This window comes from Bos taurus, chromosome 16, assembly GCF_002263795.3.
Source record: "Bos taurus isolate L1 Dominette 01449 registration number 42190680 breed Hereford chromosome 16, ARS-UCD2.0, whole genome shotgun sequence".
Lineage (NCBI taxonomy): Eukaryota > Metazoa > Chordata > Mammalia > Artiodactyla > Bovidae > Bos > Bos taurus.
This window is the reverse complement of record NC_037343.1, coordinates 67,203,897-67,221,741: the sequence shown is the minus strand read 5'-3', so window position 1 is coordinate 67,221,741 and position 17,845 is coordinate 67,203,897. Positions and strand designations below refer to the sequence as shown.

At 37.5% G+C, this 17,845-nt stretch overlaps 1 protein-coding gene across 3 annotated transcripts in view; it reads right to left on the bottom strand.

Annotated features, from left to right (window-relative positions):
* The window catches only part of HMCN1 (hemicentin 1), a 540,104-nt gene that overhangs the window by 23,994 nt on the left and 498,265 nt on the right, over window positions 1-17,845 (bottom strand). For all 3 annotated transcript variants that reach the window (XM_010813560.4, XM_024976236.2, NM_001192537.3), the window contains 5 exons: window positions 13,443-13,505; window positions 12,307-12,426; window positions 11,270-11,404; window positions 1,859-1,972; window positions 1,034-1,159 (listed from right to left, as the gene is read on the bottom strand). In XM_010813560.4, coding sequence (XP_010811862.2) covers window positions 1,034-1,159; window positions 1,859-1,972; window positions 11,270-11,404; window positions 12,307-12,426; window positions 13,443-13,505 — 558 coding nt within the window. The remainder of the gene's footprint in view (window positions 1-1,033; window positions 1,160-1,858; window positions 1,973-11,269; window positions 11,405-12,306; window positions 12,427-13,442; window positions 13,506-17,845) is intronic.

Sequence of the window (17,845 nt, the reverse complement as noted above, 5' to 3'; positions counted from 1 at the left end):
TCCTCTGGTTCTGGTGTGTGGCTTCTCATTGCAATGGCGGGAAGCGGAAGCTGCTCTGGTTCTGGTGTGCGGGCTCTCATTGCAATTGCGGGAAGCGGAAGCTGCTCTGGTTCTGGTGTGCGGGCTCTCATTGCAATGGCAGGAAGTGGAAGCTGCTCTGGTTCTGGTGTGCGGGCTCTCACTGCAATGGCTTCTTTCATTGCGGAGCACAGGCTTTAGGGCGCATCAGCTTCAGTACCTGCAGCGCGAGGGCTCAGTAGTTGTGGTACATGGACTTAGCTGCCCCGAGGCATGTGGAAGCTTCCTGGACCAGGGATTGAACCTGGGTCTCTTGCTTTGGAATATGGATTCTTATCCACTAGACCATCAGGGAAGTCCTACTTGTACTTTTTATGGCATTTCATCTTGTATTACTGTTTTTTTTTTCCTTTTGGTGAGGCAAGTGGAGTTGGCTGATATATCCCAGGCGATTTTAAGTACATGAGAACAGGAATGCTATCTGCTTCAGTTCTGTAAATCGTGAAGCTCACAGTTCTGTCAACTATGGCAGACTAGCACAGAATAGGCACACAAAGAACAAACTTAGGGAGAAATATAATTTACTTCACTGTCTGGTTATTGATTTAACACTTAATGAATAGTTATAATTATTTTGAACTTTCAATAAGTTTCTACAAACATAAGTTTTCCTTAACCCCTCCAATGAAATTCTTAAATATATGCTAAATTTCATATTAGAAATTATGTGAGATAATATTACTGTATGTGGATATTAAACTATATAAATCAATTGTGTAATTCATGGGAGCTCAAAATGGTCTAAGTTTCTTGGTTGAGCTTTCATTTCCTGGTATAGTTATGATGCTGGGACTTCAGAGCTTAACCATACAAGAAGTTGGTAGTAAAAAACCTATAGAAAAAATATTTCTTTGTTGGATGAAATTTATTCTAATCATGAGTTTTAAACAAGGATGCCTTACTTGGCTTGTTGACAGTAAATGGATCTCAGTCACTGAAATAGCCAGACACTCACCAATGCAGGTTCCATTTTCTGCCTTGGTCATTCCGTTTGGACAGAGATCAATGCATTTATAGCCACCACGAGTGTTCTTGCAATGCTGATCTGGTCTGCATACATTCTGTCTACACTCATTTATATCTCGATAAAAGAACAAAGATAATGCAGATTGAGAAAGTGATTTCTTCCACTTTTTCATAAAAATATGCCTTTGGATTTTAAGGATAAATAATATAGATGATTATATAATCATGGTATAAGGTTGAAGTGTTTAAATCCATCAAGGTATGTAACACACTTTATTTTAGAACATAATGATAAAAATAAAAAATATTACATCACATAGATGGAAGCCATGCCAAAACATTTCCCCCTCCTAGAAAAATAAAAATTATATGTATATTTAATTGCTGAGTTGTGTCCAGCTCTTCGTGACCTTGTGAACTATAGCCCACCAGGCTTCTCTGTCCATGGAATTCTCCAGGCAGAATACTGGAGTGGGTAGCTATTCCCTTCTCCAAGAGATCTTCCAGACCTAGGGATCGAACCTGGGTTTCCTACATTGCAGGCAGATTCTTTATTGTCTGAGCCACCAGGGAAGCCCATATATAACTATATACACACATATATCATGGTTTTGTGAAAAAATGGTAATATAATAGAGAACATGTTAAAAATGGTTTTAAAATTGGAAAGTGAAACTTGTACATTTGTTTCCTTTTGTTTTTGCATAGATCACATAAATGGTGCCCTATATCAGACACAACCCATAGATTAGATCAGACAGCATTAAGACATTACAAAGGTGTCAATGCTTTGAATTCATAGCCCTTGCCTTACCCACACATTTTCTGCCTTTGAGCTGATACCCAGGTTCACATCCACAGTGAAAACTTCCTATGGCATTGAAACAGCGGTGGTGACAGGGGCTGGATTCTTGACATTCATTAATATCTGTTAAATAAAACAGAACTTTCATTACATGCTGTTAGAAAACAGGTTAGTTTATCCGAAATGTTTAATATTTTAGTGATCTTTGATCAATATTATGTTTAAGATCTTCCCTAAAAAGAATCCAATCTAACTGTTCTCAAGGGATCTGCTAGATAATTGATAGAATTAACTGCTAGTGAGGGTTTCTCTCTTCAACACTATCCCAAGATTGACATTTGCTATTGCTTCAGAGCTATGTTGACGCGATACTTCTGTAGTTTTGCTTACTATATGGCTCCCACTCCTGTTTTTAGGAACTTTCAGCCCTGGAACATAGCTGACAGAATGAAGTACTGAAAATAACTAATAATAAAGTTAGGGTCTTCTGCAACATCTTTTGAAATTTGAACTTTCTTCCGGATTTTTGCTGTTATCAGCCTGATGCAGGTCTTCATCACCTTGTGCTCAGATGACTGCAGCAACTTTAGCTTTTATCCTCATCTGTAGTCATTGCCAAGTTAATCTTTGTGAACATCATCTGGGTCACAGTGTAATGGAAAAAAAGTGCAGGTGTGAATTCCCCCAACTGACATGTATGTATTTGTATTTTGTTCCTTCTCTTTTTTCATTCCTTCTGTTCCCAGAAAAAGGGAGACGACTATTTCGATTTAAGAAAAGTTCCTCTACTTGAGCTTTTGATCTCTGTGGTCTGTCTTCTCCTTCCTCACTAAGATAAGAAGTGCGGTCCACCAAGCATTTCCTCCTCTCATATGTTCTTAAAGCTCTTCATCCTTACTGCCGTCTTTCCTATAACCCTGTAGCCATAATCAAATCTTTCCTTTCTCAGCAGAGTCCCTCTCTCAGATCTATACTCACCTCAAGCTCCTGCCACTTCTCTACTGTCTTATTCCAAACCCTTAGAAGAACAAAACGTATTTTAGGGTCTTCATGTTCTCATCTTACATTCCTAAATTTGAGATTTCCAGTGTCTTATTTTGTTCTTATTTTCTATTTCAAATCTTCTAATTTAATCTTTCAAAATCTGTACATGTCATATAAATGCACAAATGTGTTAACATCTTTTTAAGTTATATTTTTATCTTGTATTGGGCTATAGTTGATTTACAGTGTTGGTTAGTTTCAGGTGTATAGTAAAGTGGTTCAGTTACATATATACATATATCCATTATTTTCCCATATAGCTTATTACAGAATATTGAGTAGTGCTTCCTGTATTATACAGTAGGTCTTTGTTGATTATTATATATGTGTATGTGTGCTAAGTCACTTCAGTTGTGTCCAACTCTTTGTGACCCTATGGACCTTAGCGTGCCAGGCTCCTCTGTCCCTAGTATTGTCCAGGCATGAATACTGTAAAGGATTGTCATTTCCTACTCCAGGGGATCTTCCTGACCCAGGGATCAACCCTGCATCTCTTATGTCTCCTGCATTGGCAGGAGGACTCTTTACCACGTGGGAAGCCTATATATTACTGTGTTTATCTTTATCCCAAATTCCTCATTTATCTCCCTTTGGTAACTATAAATTTGTTTTCTGTGTCTGTGGGTCTGGTTGCTTTATAAATGAGCTCACTTGTATCATCTTTTTAGATCAAATGTATAAGTGATATCAAATAATATTTGTCTTTCTCTAGTTCATTTACTTTGTATGATAATCTATGTTGCTGCAAATGACATTATTTCATTCTTTTTATGAGTGTGTAATATTCCATCATATATATGTACCACATCTTTATCCATTCATGTATAGATGGACATTTAGGTTGCTGCCATGTCTTAGCTACTGTAAATAATGCTGCAGTGAACACTGGGGTCCATGTGTTTTTTCAAATTATTATTTTCTCCAGATATATGCCCAGGAGTGGAATTGGTGGATCATATGTTAGTTCAGTTTTTAGTTGTTTTAGGGAACCTCCATACTGTTCTCCATAGTGGCTGTACCAATTTATATTCCTACTAACAGTTGGAGTATTCCCTTTTCTCTGTACCCTCTCCAGCATTTATTATTTGTAGGCTTTTTAATGGTGGCCATCCTGACTGGTATGAGGGGATACCTCATTGTAGTTTTGATTTGCATATCTCTAATAGTGATGTTGAGCATCTTTTCATGTGCTTTTTTCGCCATCTGTATGTCTCTGAAGAAATGTCTATTTAGATCTTCTGCTCATTTTTTGACTGGGTTGTTTGCTTTTTCATATTGAGCTACATGAGCAGTTTGCATATCAATCCCTTGTCAGTTGCATCATTTGAAAATATTTTCTCCCATTCTGTGGGTTATCTTTTTGCTTTGTTTATGGTTCCTTTGCTGTGCAAAAACTTTCAACTTTAATTAGGTCCCATTTGTTTGTTTTTATTTTAATTACTCTAGGAGGTGGATCCAAAAATATATTGCTGTGATTTATGTCAAAGAGTATTCTGCTTACATTTTCCTCTAAGTTTTATAGTGTCCAGTCTCACATTTAGCCTGTAATCTATTGAGTTTATCTTTGTATTTGGTGTTAGAGAATGTTCTAACTTTATTCTTTTATGTGCAGCTGTCCAGTTTTTCCAGAACCAATTGAAGAGACTGTCTTTTCTCTATTATATATTGTAGACTCCTTTATTATAAATTAATTGGCTGTAGGTGTGTGGGGTTTATTTCTGGGCTTTCAGTCTTGTTCTGTTGATCTGTATTTCTGTTTTTATGGCAGTACCATACTGTTTTGATTACTGTAGTTTTGTAGTATAATCTGAAGTTAGGGAGCCTGATTCTACCAGCTCCATTTTCCTTAGAATTGCTTTGGCTATTTCGGGTCTTTTATGTTTCCATACAAATTTAAAAATCTTTGTTCTAGTTCAGTGAAAAATGTCACTGGTATTTTGATAGTGACTGCATTGAATCTGTAGATTGCATTAGGTAGTATAGTCATTTTGACAATGTTGACTTTTTCAATCCAGGAACATGGTATATCTTTCCATTTACTTGAATCATCTTTGATTTCTTTCATCAGCATCTTGTAGTTTTCAGAATACAAATCTTTTACCTCCTTAGGTAGGTTTATTCTGAGGCATTTTAATCTTTTTGCTGTGATGGTAAATGGTATTTTTCCTTAATTTATTCTTAAGTAACTTGTAATTTTTTCTAATCTTTTGCTGTTATTATATAGAAATGCAACAGACTTCTGGGTATTAGTTTTATATCCTGAAAATTTCCCCAATAAATTTTGAGCTCTAGTAGCTTTCTGGTAGTACCTTTAGTATTTTCTATGTTTAGTATAATGTAACCTGCAAAGAGTGACAGTTTTACATGTTCTTTTCCAATTGGGTTCCTTTTCTTTATTTCTTCTCTGGCTTCCATGACTAGGGCTTGCAAAATTATATTGAATAAAAGTGGTGAGAGTGGACATCCTTGTCTTGTTCCTGATCTTAGAAGAAAAGCTTTCAGCTTTTCTCCATTGAGCATGATGTTTGCTGTGGGTATGTCATATGGCTTTTATTATGCTGAGTTAAGTTCCCTTTATCCCCACTTTCTGGAGAGTTTTTTCATAAAGGGATGTTGATTTTTGCCAAAAGCTTTTTCTGCATATATTGAGATGATCATATGGCTTTATTCTTCAGTCTGTTACTGTGGTATATCACACTAATTGATTGCAGATATTAAAAAATTCTTGCATCCCTGGGATAAATCCCATTTGATCATGGTATATAGTTCGTCTGTTGATGAAAGTCACTCAGTCATGTCCAACTCTTTGTGACTCCATGGACTATAGAGTCCATGGAATTCTCCAGGCCAGAATTCTGGAGTGGGTAGCCTTTCCTTTATCCAAGGGATCTTCCCAACCAGGAATTGAACCAAGGTCTCCTGCATTGCAGGCAGATTCTTTACCAGCTGAGCTGCAAGGGAAGCCCAAGAATACTGGAGTGGGTAGCCTATCCCTTCTCCAGTGGATTTTCCTGACCCAGGAATTGAATGGAGTCTCCTGCATTGCCTGCATATTCTTTACCAACTGAGCTATGGTCTGTTCTATTTATTCCTGATTCAGTTTTGGGAGACTGTACCTTCCTAAGAATTTGTTCATTTCTTCTAGGTTGTCCATTTTATTGGCATATAGTTGTTTGTAGTATTCTCTTACAATCCTCCATATTTCTGTGGTGTCATTTGTAATTTCTCCTTTTTTATTTCTAATTTTATTGATTCAAGTCCTCTCCCTTTTTTTTGATGAGTCTGGCCAAAGCTTTATCAATTTTATTTTTTCAAAGAACCATCTTTTAGTTTAACTCATCTTTTCTATTTTTGTTTTGGTCTGTATTTCATTTATTTTTGCTCTGATCTTTATGATTTATTCCCTTCTACTAACTTTGGGTTTTGTTTGTTCTTCTTTCTCTAGTTGCTCTAGGGGAAGGTAGGTTGTTTATTTGAAATTTTTCTTGTTTCCTGAGGTAAGATTGTATTGCTATAAACTTCTCTCTTAAACTGCTTTTGCTGCATCCCAATGTTTTTGGATCATTGTGTTTTCATTTTTCTGAGTCTTTTTTGATTTCCTCTTTGATTTCTTCAATGATCCAATTTTTTTTTTTCTTTTTTTTGTCATTTAGTCTCCACGTATTTGTGTTTTGGGCAGTTTTTTTTTTTTTTTTTTTTAATAGTTGATGTCTAATTTCATAGTGCTGTGGTTACAAAAGAAATTTCAATTTAATATATCAGGGTTTTCTTTGTGGCTCAGTATGTGATCAATCATGGAAAATGTTCCATGTGCACTTGAGAAGAATGTGTATTCTGCTACCTTTGGATGACATGCTCTGTAAATACGAATTAAGGCCATCATGTCTAATGTGTCCTTTAAGGCCTATATTTCCTTATTGACTTTTTTCTCTGATCCATTCATTGAGGTAAGTGGGGCATTAAAGTCCCCCACAATTCTTGTGTTACTGTTGATGTCTGTTAGCATTTGTCTTATATATTGAGGTGCTCCTACGTTGGGTACATGTATATTTGCAACTATTATCTCTTTTTGGATTGATCCCTTGATCATGTAGTATTCTTTGTCTTTTGTAACAGTCTTTATTTGAAAGTCTATTTTGTCTGATATGACTGTCACTATTCAGCTTTCTTTTAATTTCCACTTGCATGGAATACCTATTTCCATTCCCTCACTTTGTCTGTATAGTCTCTAGATATGAAGTGGGTCTCTTAGACAATATAGATGAAAGTATTTATTAGTATGTATGTTCTTATTGCCATTTTGTTAATTCTTTAGGACTTGCTTTTGTAGGTCCCTTCCTCTTTTGTTCTCTTCTATTGTGATTTTGTAACTATCTTTGGTGTTGTGCTTGGATTGATATTTCTTTTTTGTGTGTATATCTATCATAGATTTTTGGTTTGCAGCTATTAATACCATGAGGTTTTTATATAGCAGTCTATAAACATACAAGATTGTTTTAAGTTGCTGGCATCTTAATTTCAAATGCATTTCCAATATCCTGCATTTGTACTCTCCTCATGATTGCAAATGACAACCCACTCCAGTGTACTTGCCTGGAGAATCCCAGGGACAGAGGAGCCTGGTGGGCTACTGTCTATGGGGTCGCATAGAGTCGGACATGACTGAAGCGACTTAGCAGCAGCAGCAGCATGATTGCTGGTTTGATACAATTTTTGTTTGTAAATTATTTTCTATCTTTACAGTTTGTTGGACTTTACTGATGAACTTTTCCATTTATAATTTTCTTTTTTTTTAGTTGTGGTCTTTTCTTTTCCACCTAGAGAAGTTTCTTCAGCATTTGTTGTAAAGCTGGTTTGGTGGTGCTAAATTCTCTTAGCTTTTGCTGGTCTATAAAACCTTTGATTTCTCTGTTGAATCTGAATGAGAGCCTTGCTGGGTAAAATATTCTTGTTTATAGGTTTTTCCCTTTCATCACTTTAAATATATCATGCCAGTCCTTTCAAGCTGCAGAGTTTCTGCTGAAAAGTCAGATGATAACCATATGGGGATTCCCTTGTATGTTACTTGCTGCTTTCCCTTTGTTGCTTTTAATATTTTCTCTTTGGTCTTTAATTTTTGTCAGTTTGATAAATATGTGTCTTGGCGTCTTCCTCCTTGGGTTTATCCTATATGGGACTCTGTGCTTCTAGGATTTTAATGTCTACTTTCCCATGTTAGGGAAGCTTTTGTATTTCTTCAAATATTTTCTCAGGACCTTTCTCTTCTCCTTCTGGGACCCCTTTAATGTGAATCTTGGTGCTTTAATGTCTGAGAGGTCTCTTAAACTGTTCTCATTTCTTTTCATTCTTTTTTCCTTATTCTGTTCTGTAGCAGTGATTTCCACCAATACCAATCTCTCTTCCAGTTCACTTAACTTGCTCTTCTGCCTCATTTATTCCGGTATTGATTCTGTCAAGTGTATTTTTTTACTCTTCTAGTGTATTTTTCATTTCACTTATTGTATTGCTCAACTCTGTATTTTTTTTTAGTTTTCTAGGTCTTTGTGACACATTTCAGGTATCTTTTCCGTCTGTGCCTCCGTTGTCTTTCTGAGATCTTGGATCACTTTTACTGTCATATCTGAATTCTTTTTCAGTCTGATTGCCTTATTCCACTTCACTTCGTTGTTCTTCTGGGCTTTTATCTTGTTCCTTTTATTGGAACATACTTCTCTGCTGACTCATTTTGTCTAACTTTCTGTGTTTGTGGCCTCCTTTTCTCAGGCTGCAGGTGTGTAATTATGCTTGCTTCTGGTATCTGCCTCTGCATGATAATGGCCCAGAGGCATGTACAGGCTTCCTAGTGGGAGGGATTGGTGCCTGCCCACTGGTGCAGCTGGGTCTTGTCTCTCTGGTAGGCAGGGCCATGTCAGGGGTATGTTTAAACATAGCTGTGAGCTCAGGCTTTAGGCAGTCTGTGCGTATTTTCACCCTGTTGGTTTGTTTGGCCTGAGGTGTCCAAGCACAGGAGCCTTCAGTCTGTTGAGTGGGCCCAGGTCTTGCTATTGAGACCTCTGAGCAAGCTCATGCCAATGAATATTCCCTGGAGCCTCTGCCTCTAGTGTCCTTGCCCACATAGTGGGCCTGAGCTGACCCCTCCCCTCCAAAAGACCCTCTGAGACCCACAGGTAGGTATGGCTCAGGCTCTTATGTAGTCACTGCGTTATTATGTTCCAGGGCATGTAAAACCTTGTGTGTGCCCACCAAGAGTGGAATTTCTGTTTCTCCCAGTCCTGTGGAGCTCCTGGCCTTCAAAGTCAAATGCTCTGGGGGCTTCTCCATCCAGTGTCAGACTCAGGCTAGGGAGCCTGACATGTGGAGCTCAGAACTCTCACTCCCCAAGGGAGAACCTCTGTGATATAAATATTTTTCACTTTGTGGGTTGTCCACCAGGTAGGAATGAAATCTGATTACATCACAAATGTGCCCCTTCTATCATCTCATTGTGGCTTCTTCTTCGTCTATGGATGTACAGAATATCTTTTTTGGTAGGTGTCAGTCTTTTTCATTCGGCAGTTAGTTGTAAGTTTGGTGATTTCACGAGAGGAGGTGAGTTCAAGTCCTTCTGCTCTCCCATTTTGTCTGCTCCCCGCTCTGTGATCATATACCTTTAGAAGATTTTCTCCGTGCAGTTTTTCTTTTGCTTGGCCTCTCTTATCCTTTTTACCTTTCTTGTCCACCAAAGCCAACCTACATTAACAATCTAATATAAATAACATCTATAGTTAATATGGAAATGGTAATAACATATTTCTTTTATGTACACCCATAGCTTCCCTAAATATATAAATACACTTCCTTTTTCTTTTGTTACTGTTTGTTTTCCAGTCATATAGTCTTTTCTACACAAGTTACATATGCTTTCCTACATCTTAGTGTTCTCACTAAAGGATGTCTCATGGAAATTCCTCTAAGCCAAACAGCAGAGCTTCATTCCATTCTTTATAATGACAACACAGTAGTTTATGGTATAGATATGCCATAACTCATTCATTCTTTTTACTACTGATAAGAATTTAGCTTTGTATCCACTGTGTCTTTCTTTGGAAAATCCTGACAGCAGCTTTATTCATAATTGCTAAAACTTGGAAGTGCCAAGATGCCCTTTGGTAGGTGAATGGATAAATAAATTGTGGTAGTCATCCAATGGATTATTTTTCAGCACTAAAAAGAAAGGCGCTATCAACCAATGAAAAGACATGGAGGAAACGTACGTGTATATTACTGAGTGAAAGAAGCTAATCTGAAAAGGCTAAATGCTGCATAATTCCAACTATATGACATTATGGAAAAGGTAAAGCTAGAGAGACAATAAAAACATCAGTGTTCCCAGAGGTTGGGGGAGGGAAGGATGACTAGGTGAAGCATAGATTTTTTGGGTAGGGAAACGATCCTGCATGATACTATAATGGAGGATTGGAATATAGAACATCAAGAGTAAATTCTAATGTAAACAGTGGACTCTGGTTGTAATGATGTGTCAATGTAGGTTTATCCTTGGTAAAAAATGTACCACTCTAGAAGGAATTTGATAGTAGGGGAGGCTGTGAAGGAGTTGGGGCAGAGAGAATTTGGAAAATCTCTTTCTGTTCTACTCAAATTTGCTGTGAATCTAAAATTCCTCTAGAAAATAAGTTTTATATCAAAAGTTGTGCAATAAATAGTAGTCTTATGAAATGGAGGTTTTTTTTTTTAATAAGAGAAAAGGTTTATTTCTATGCACATAGGTGCCAACCAAAAAAGTAACATGTTTCATGGTGAAAGTTAAAGGCTTATAAACCAGACTTAACAGCAGAAACGAAGAGGGGATACTTGGCTTCTATGAGAAGAACAGAGAAGGTTCTTTAGAAAACAATGAGATAGAAGAGACTGTATGATAATGTTTGTCTGTACAAGGGTGAGTGATTTTTACATCTTCTTCAGGATCTTAAAATACCCTGCAGGAGAGATTTATGGTAGGGTTACTCTATGTCTCTCTCCTGGGACTAGACTCTACCCTGAAGAGGTAATTGATAGTCATCGTCATTTCTCAGAAGTTTCTGCTTTTACTCAGGTGAGGGGAGCTCTAAGAAGGCTTTTTTGTACATGTGTTGAATCTAAAGTATGAAACAGATTCTATTAAGATCATGCTGTATGATCTCCACTCTCAGGTATTATAGGCAAGTTTTATTCAAAATCACTGTGTTACACATACTTAAAATAGCCATAGAATATTACATTTAAATATTTTACTATGAAGCTCAGTCTATTAAATGGAGTTCAACCTAACTGGTCCAATAGGCAAGGTTTTTAACTCTTAGTATAATGAAGATAAAGCAAGGGCTTCCATTTATGTACCTTGACAACTCAGGCCATCACTGGTTCTTCGAAAGCCAGTTCCACAGTGGACTACACAGCGATAGGATCCGATGGTATTATCACAGTCCTGACCAGCATGGCAGGTGTAGCCACCCAAAGCACACTCATCAATATCTGCAACAAAGTGATTCATTTAACTAAGGAGAGTGGGGAAAAAACCCAACTTAAGAACCTGCTGTGAAATAAGAATAAGGAAAGCAATGAATGACACTTGAAATACACAAGAGCAAGAATGTTGAATTTGTGGGTAGGCCCCTTCAGATGGGTTAAAGAGCTGACAAGCTCATAGCAGGACAGTGTGTATCTTCAAAGACCAAGCCATCCATCAGACCACTTATAAATTAGGTGACTGAAAAAAGGTACTTCTTTCTAACATCTGAGTTCTCATTTGTAAAATGAGGATAATATCTGTCTCTCAGTACTGCTTTAAAACTTAAAGGGAATAATGTATACAAAGTGCTCAATCCATACTGGACATTCCCATAGAAGTTATTCCTATGCCCTCTTATGTCCTTATTCCCTCTCTCTCTTGTATTTAGATGGAGGCCTCCTTGGGCATAGAGGGAGAAATCCTTTCTTCTTTTCATTTTTTATTTACAAATTAGGCTCCTATACAATTTCTAACTTAGAAGCATACCTAGAATCTGATAGAAATGTGTGATTTTTTTTTTAATGTTCCTAAAGTCCTACTGGGATTGTGCAGTTCACTTAAATTCTTTATAACCTTATTTTTCCTTGGTGTTATCCCTGTAAAATGTACATGGTAATAGGCCTGCCTGCCTCTCATCATTGTGTTGTGGGGATTGAGTGAATCATTAGAGGCATCCCTACCCACAGAGTGCCCCATATGAAGGCAGTGTGTGAGCAGTCTTCTCTCTGCCTTACTTTTTCAACTTAATGAAGGCAGACTCAGAAAGAGTAGTAAAGAAGAGCCTTGGTCTTCCATGCTTTCCCTAGGTCGGAGATTGCCATGCCCATTGCTTAAATGTGTTGATTAGATTTAGCCATGTAACTACCTTGACAAGTTCTTCCATCGGCAGCTATGGTGAGGCCTTTAGGGCAGGAGCAATAATAGGTTCCCATGGCATTGTGACAGGAATGAGAGCAGGGATTCCCTGCGGCACATTCATTTTCATCTGGAAGAAGAAACAAGACCCAATTAGCATGGAGAAGCCCTACTTTCAAGGAGCTATTAAAGTGGGTGGAAAGAGTTGCCTGTAGAGGCCAATGAACGGATCCAGTGTAACAGAAAATGCTCCATATGCCACAGAATAGAAACACAAAATGAAATTACTTTTGGGTCCTCACATTATCTCTGACAGTGGTGGCATTAATTTTAAAACAACAATGATGAAAGCTGAGACATAATGACCATTTACTGTGATGGAAATGCTTTTTATTATACCTAAGGTAACTCATCTCAACATTCTAGGAGATAAGTATTTTTATTCCTATTCTCATTTGCATGCTAAAACTGAGGAACAAAGAGGTTAACTAAATTGCTGAAGGTCACCTAGGTCATTATCGGCAGAGCTGGGATTTGAACCTGGGCAGTACAGTTTCTAAAGACGACCTTTTTATCACTGTATGATGTTTCATTGCACACCAGCCAAAAGAAAAGCACTGTGTATGCCAGTTTGGGCTCCTCTAGCCATTTATTTAGCTGTTTACTTATCTGTGACTCTCCTGCGCTGGCACATGGATGGCACAGGGCAGGTTTAGTCATCAGTCCTCCACCCACAATCCAGCCCTCTGCTACAGCTGGGCAATTCTAGGGTTAGGTGACTTAGACTTGAATTACTGCTGTTTCACATTTGTGCAATCAGGTGGCCAAACACAGTCCAGTGTTTGGTTCCTGTGTTCAGTCTATCCCTGGACTTGATCATGATTCCTGGCACACTTGATTGTGGAACTAACTGAAACAGCATGGGCTTTGCATCTATCTCAAATTCAAATCTAGCTCTGCCATCTGATAGCTGAGTGAACTTAGGCACTCAACTTCTTCACATCTCAATTTCCTCACCTGTAAAAAGAGACAGTTAGAGGACTATTGTGATTAATAAATATCGATCAAAATGACAGTAACTGTCCGTTAATGATAGCATGAACAGATTATGAAAAACAAAAATGCATCACTTATTGTTGTACTTACCAGCACAAAAGGGTCCAACCGAGTCTAAGGCAAACCCAGGGGGACACTGATTACTGCGTTCTCCTACCATAGAGACAAAAGCAATATTAACTGACTTGTTAGAACTTTGGCACCTTATTTCTTTCCAGAACCATCTTCCCTGGGAAGATGTGCCAAAGTAGAGCACATGACACAGCAAATGCAATAGGTGAAAACAAGCAGAATGGAAAAATGTTCCTGTTTCTCAAGCAAGAACTAAATGAATCATAGTACAGAGATTGTTGGCAAGCAGCCAATGGAAGCAGATTTTCTGCCTAAGTAGTTTACATGAATCAAAAGAAAATTAATTATTCTTTGATAACAAAAAAGGATACAAATCAATGTGACTGCCAGGCATAACCACAGGCAAAATCCTATTCTTCCAGCCATTTACTTTCTCTGTTCTAGAAATTGGAATGGTATTTTGAAAACCCTTAAAATAATTTATGCCAGTGAAAAACAAACTTTAATGAAGAAAACCTCTCCTTTTGTCAATTTCCATTTGCACAGAGAAGCATCTGGTTCAAAGTTCCTCTGTATGTAACCAAGTATTCTTTCCATGTAGTCAAAGCAAGAAGAAACAGGCATATCATTATGGAATAGATGTCAGATTAGTGTTAGAAGAAAACATATAAACAAGAATAGGTAGCTTAGGGAATCTCTTTTCTTAGGAAGTAACTCTATTTTGATGTAAGTTATTTTCCAAATATAAACATTAATGAGAGGCAAAAACTTAAACTCATTTTCAAGTTACCAAAGTAATATAAACACACACACACACCTTAAAAGACGATCATTGACATAATAGATTTCTCTTAAGGGGAATTTTATGTCAGTCATATAATACACTGAGTTTATATTCAATCTCTTAGAAATTATCTTAGATTTTCCTTCAATTCCAAATACACAAGATGGTTTACTTTTATTGCTTTAGGTGTTCTTCATAGAGTGAGTCTGGGTATTTATTTTTCATATTCACTCTACTTTGGAGAGTCTCTGATTGCAAAATTATTTAAGCCCTGCTGAGACCATGACACTGTTCAAAACTCTCATACATATTTGTGGAGGGTGGAAGAAATACTACTCCAGTGAATACAATTCCTTGACTAGAAAGCTAAAGCCATACTTGCTATTTCTAGGCAATCAAACTGCTTAAAACCTTGAAGAGAAAGCAGAGGTTCATGATCCATTTCCTGTCCAAGTGTAAAAATGACCCTGAGAGTATTCAAGCCTTCCTGTACCTTCAAGGGAATGGGGGCAGAATGGATGGGATAGAAATGTTTGCTAAGTGATTGTTGACTGTCATACAGTGCTGTGTGCTTCGTGTGCTATATTTAAATCTCAGAATTCCCCGACTCCAGTCATAACCAATTTCCAGATGAAGAATTTGAGACTGAGGTCATGTAAGTAACCTAAAGTCAAAGGTAATAAAATTATAAAGATAATCTGGAACAAGGATTTAGATGCAAGTTCGTATGACTTTCAGCCACTGAACTCAAGAATACAATTCAGATGACCCAATCTCATTTCTTTTTATGGCAGAGTAATATTCCATTATGTATCTGTGAATGGACATTTAGGTTGCTTCCAATGTCCTGGCTATTGTAAATAGTGCTATGATTATTACTGGGTGCAGATGTCTTTCTGAATTATGGTTTTCTCAGGGCAAATGCTCAGTAGTGGAATGCTGGGTCATATGGTAGTTCTATTTTAGTTTTTAAGGAACCTTCATACTGTTCTCCATAGTGACTGTATCAATCTACATTCCCACAAATAGTGCAAGAGAATTCTCCACATCCTTTCCAGCATTTTTTTATTTATAGATTTTCTGATCATGGCAATTCTGACCTATGTGAGATATGGTAATACTTCATTGTAGGTTTGATCTGTATTTCTCTAATAATTAGTAATTTTGGCCATCTTTTCATGTGTCTCTTGGTCATCTGTATGTCTTCTTTAGAGAAATGTCTGTCACACACAGTGAAATAAAAAAATGTTGATATTAATGCATGTATATGGAATCTGGAAAAATGGTACAGATGAACCTATTTGCAGGGCAGGAATAGAGGCACAGATGTAGGGAATGGATGTGTGGGTACGCCAAGGGGAGAGGCAGGTGGGATGAACTGGGAGCTGGCACTGACATGTGTGTGCTTCCACGTGTAAAACAGATGGGGGAGCCCACGGTATAGTGCAGGGAGCTCGGCTCCGAGCTCGGTGATGACCTGAGGTGTGGGAGGGGTAGCTGTATACATACAGCTGATGCACTTCACTCTGCAGCAGAAACTGACACTAAAGCAACTACACCCCAACATAAAGGTTTAAAAGGAATACAGTTCAGGTGGTTATAATTCATGCTTCATTTTTATTCACTTATTTACATATGCCTTAATGTAGCCAGTATGTTATGTACAGCACTGTGTTGGGGCCACAGTTGTGGAAAAATGTGTCACATAAATATGTTATTATCTGATAGAAGCTTTAGATTTTTGGTTCTAAACAGGGAGATAGCTTCCATAAGGCAGCATCTGGGAAGTTTCCTGGGAGAGACTTTGGTTGTCTTGATGATGACAAGATTTAATATGAAGCCTGTTTCGTGAGTGGGGTGGACCCCAGGGCAGGTTTTAAATATTGCAATGCGTGGGTTAAGGATGCAAGATGAAGATGTGTCCCTTTCCCCAAAAGATTTTTGTGGAATCCAGAAAGCTGTTTGTAATTATCTATGGCTAGAACTCATCTTCCAATTATTAAACATTTTTGTGTGTGATTAAAATATACAATAAACTTTCCAGGAATGCAACTGTCATGTAAATGGATGGTTCATTGTACATTTTGTTTTAGTCAGAATGTTACCAAGAATAACTGTTGCTTTTTTTTGTTTTCGTTTTTAAACATCATGCTGCTGCTAAGTTGCATCCGACTCTGTGCGACCCCATAGACGGCAGCCCACCGGGCTCACCCGTCCTGGGATTCTCCAGGCAAGAACACTGGAGTGGGTTGCCATTTCTGGGTTCTAAATATTGGTTCAGCCATATAAATACTTCTATCTATAATGTCCAAAGATTTTCATATCAAAGAACATAAAATACATATTTTCCTTTTATTCTTTCTCTTGTAGTTAAAGAACCTGACTTTGAATTATATCGTGATTTTCTTTTTTGACATAGTAGGAAGGTAATACAAAATGTTTGTTTGTGTGTTATGGTAATATATAATTGTAAAAACATTGATAAGTATAAAATTCTCTGTGCCCTTTCACTTGAGACAAACTACTGCCAAGATTTTAATGCTCTTCCTTGCAGTCACTTCTATCAGTATACTGTCATATTAGTATACTCAGAATATGCTTCAAACAATTAAGTTAGGATCTTTATAGACTAATAACTGCCAAACTTTACTGATACTATAATCTGTTGGAGAGGTTATTAAAAATATAGATCCCTTGGTTCTACCCCAGTCAGAATGGCAAAGGAAGAAGCCTGGGAAATCTGTGTTTTCAACCAGTATGAAGGTTCCTTACAGTCACTATGATGTGGGCAACCTAGGTTTGGATCATATAGTAAAGACTAGATACAGCAGAATCATTCAGAGGCTGTGTTAAATATACAGACTCCAAGGTCCTACCTTAGACTAGGTAAACCAAAATCTCTGTGTCTAGAAATCAAGGTCTGTACAAGTCTAACTGCACTGTAACCATAGTTCTAATTTAGACCCAACAAAGAGAAAGAACATGCTGGTGAAGCAACTCAGAATGCAGGCTTGCCCCCTGGTGGTCATTTAAAAAGAAACGGCAGGTGCACAATTATTAAAACAAACAGGAATAGTAACAACCAATGGGCAACGGCATCAGCTGTGATTCACAGAATCATAGTATGCAAGAATAGTAAGAGGTTTTAAATGTCTCACAGTGTTTCCTTCTACCGTGGGACTCAAATCCCTCAATAGACAGAAACCATAAAGACCATCAAGCAGTTTCAAGTTTAGAGGACTTAACACGATTGGGTAGAAAGTACATGACTTTTCAAAAATCATTTTAATTCCTCTAGTCCCAGATAATATAAATTCATTTTAACCAAAATCTTGTGCTAAAGATTTTTTTTTTTAAAAATTGTATGGAGAACTGGAAAAAGTAGAAGTGGAGATTAAATTTGAAAAGTAGGTATTACTGGGGAAAAGAAAATATAACTCTTTGTTCCAGTGGCTCTTTTCTCGTGTCCAAGTTAAAGTAACATGCATGACAATAGTGAAATAAGGTGGTGGTGACGGACGTGGGTGGAGAAGGTGTGGGGCTATGAGGCTTCATGAATCTGAGATTAGTTCAAAAAATGTGAATATATTCTTAAATTACTATGACCTCAAATTTGATGAAGCAGTTCTGATGCTGA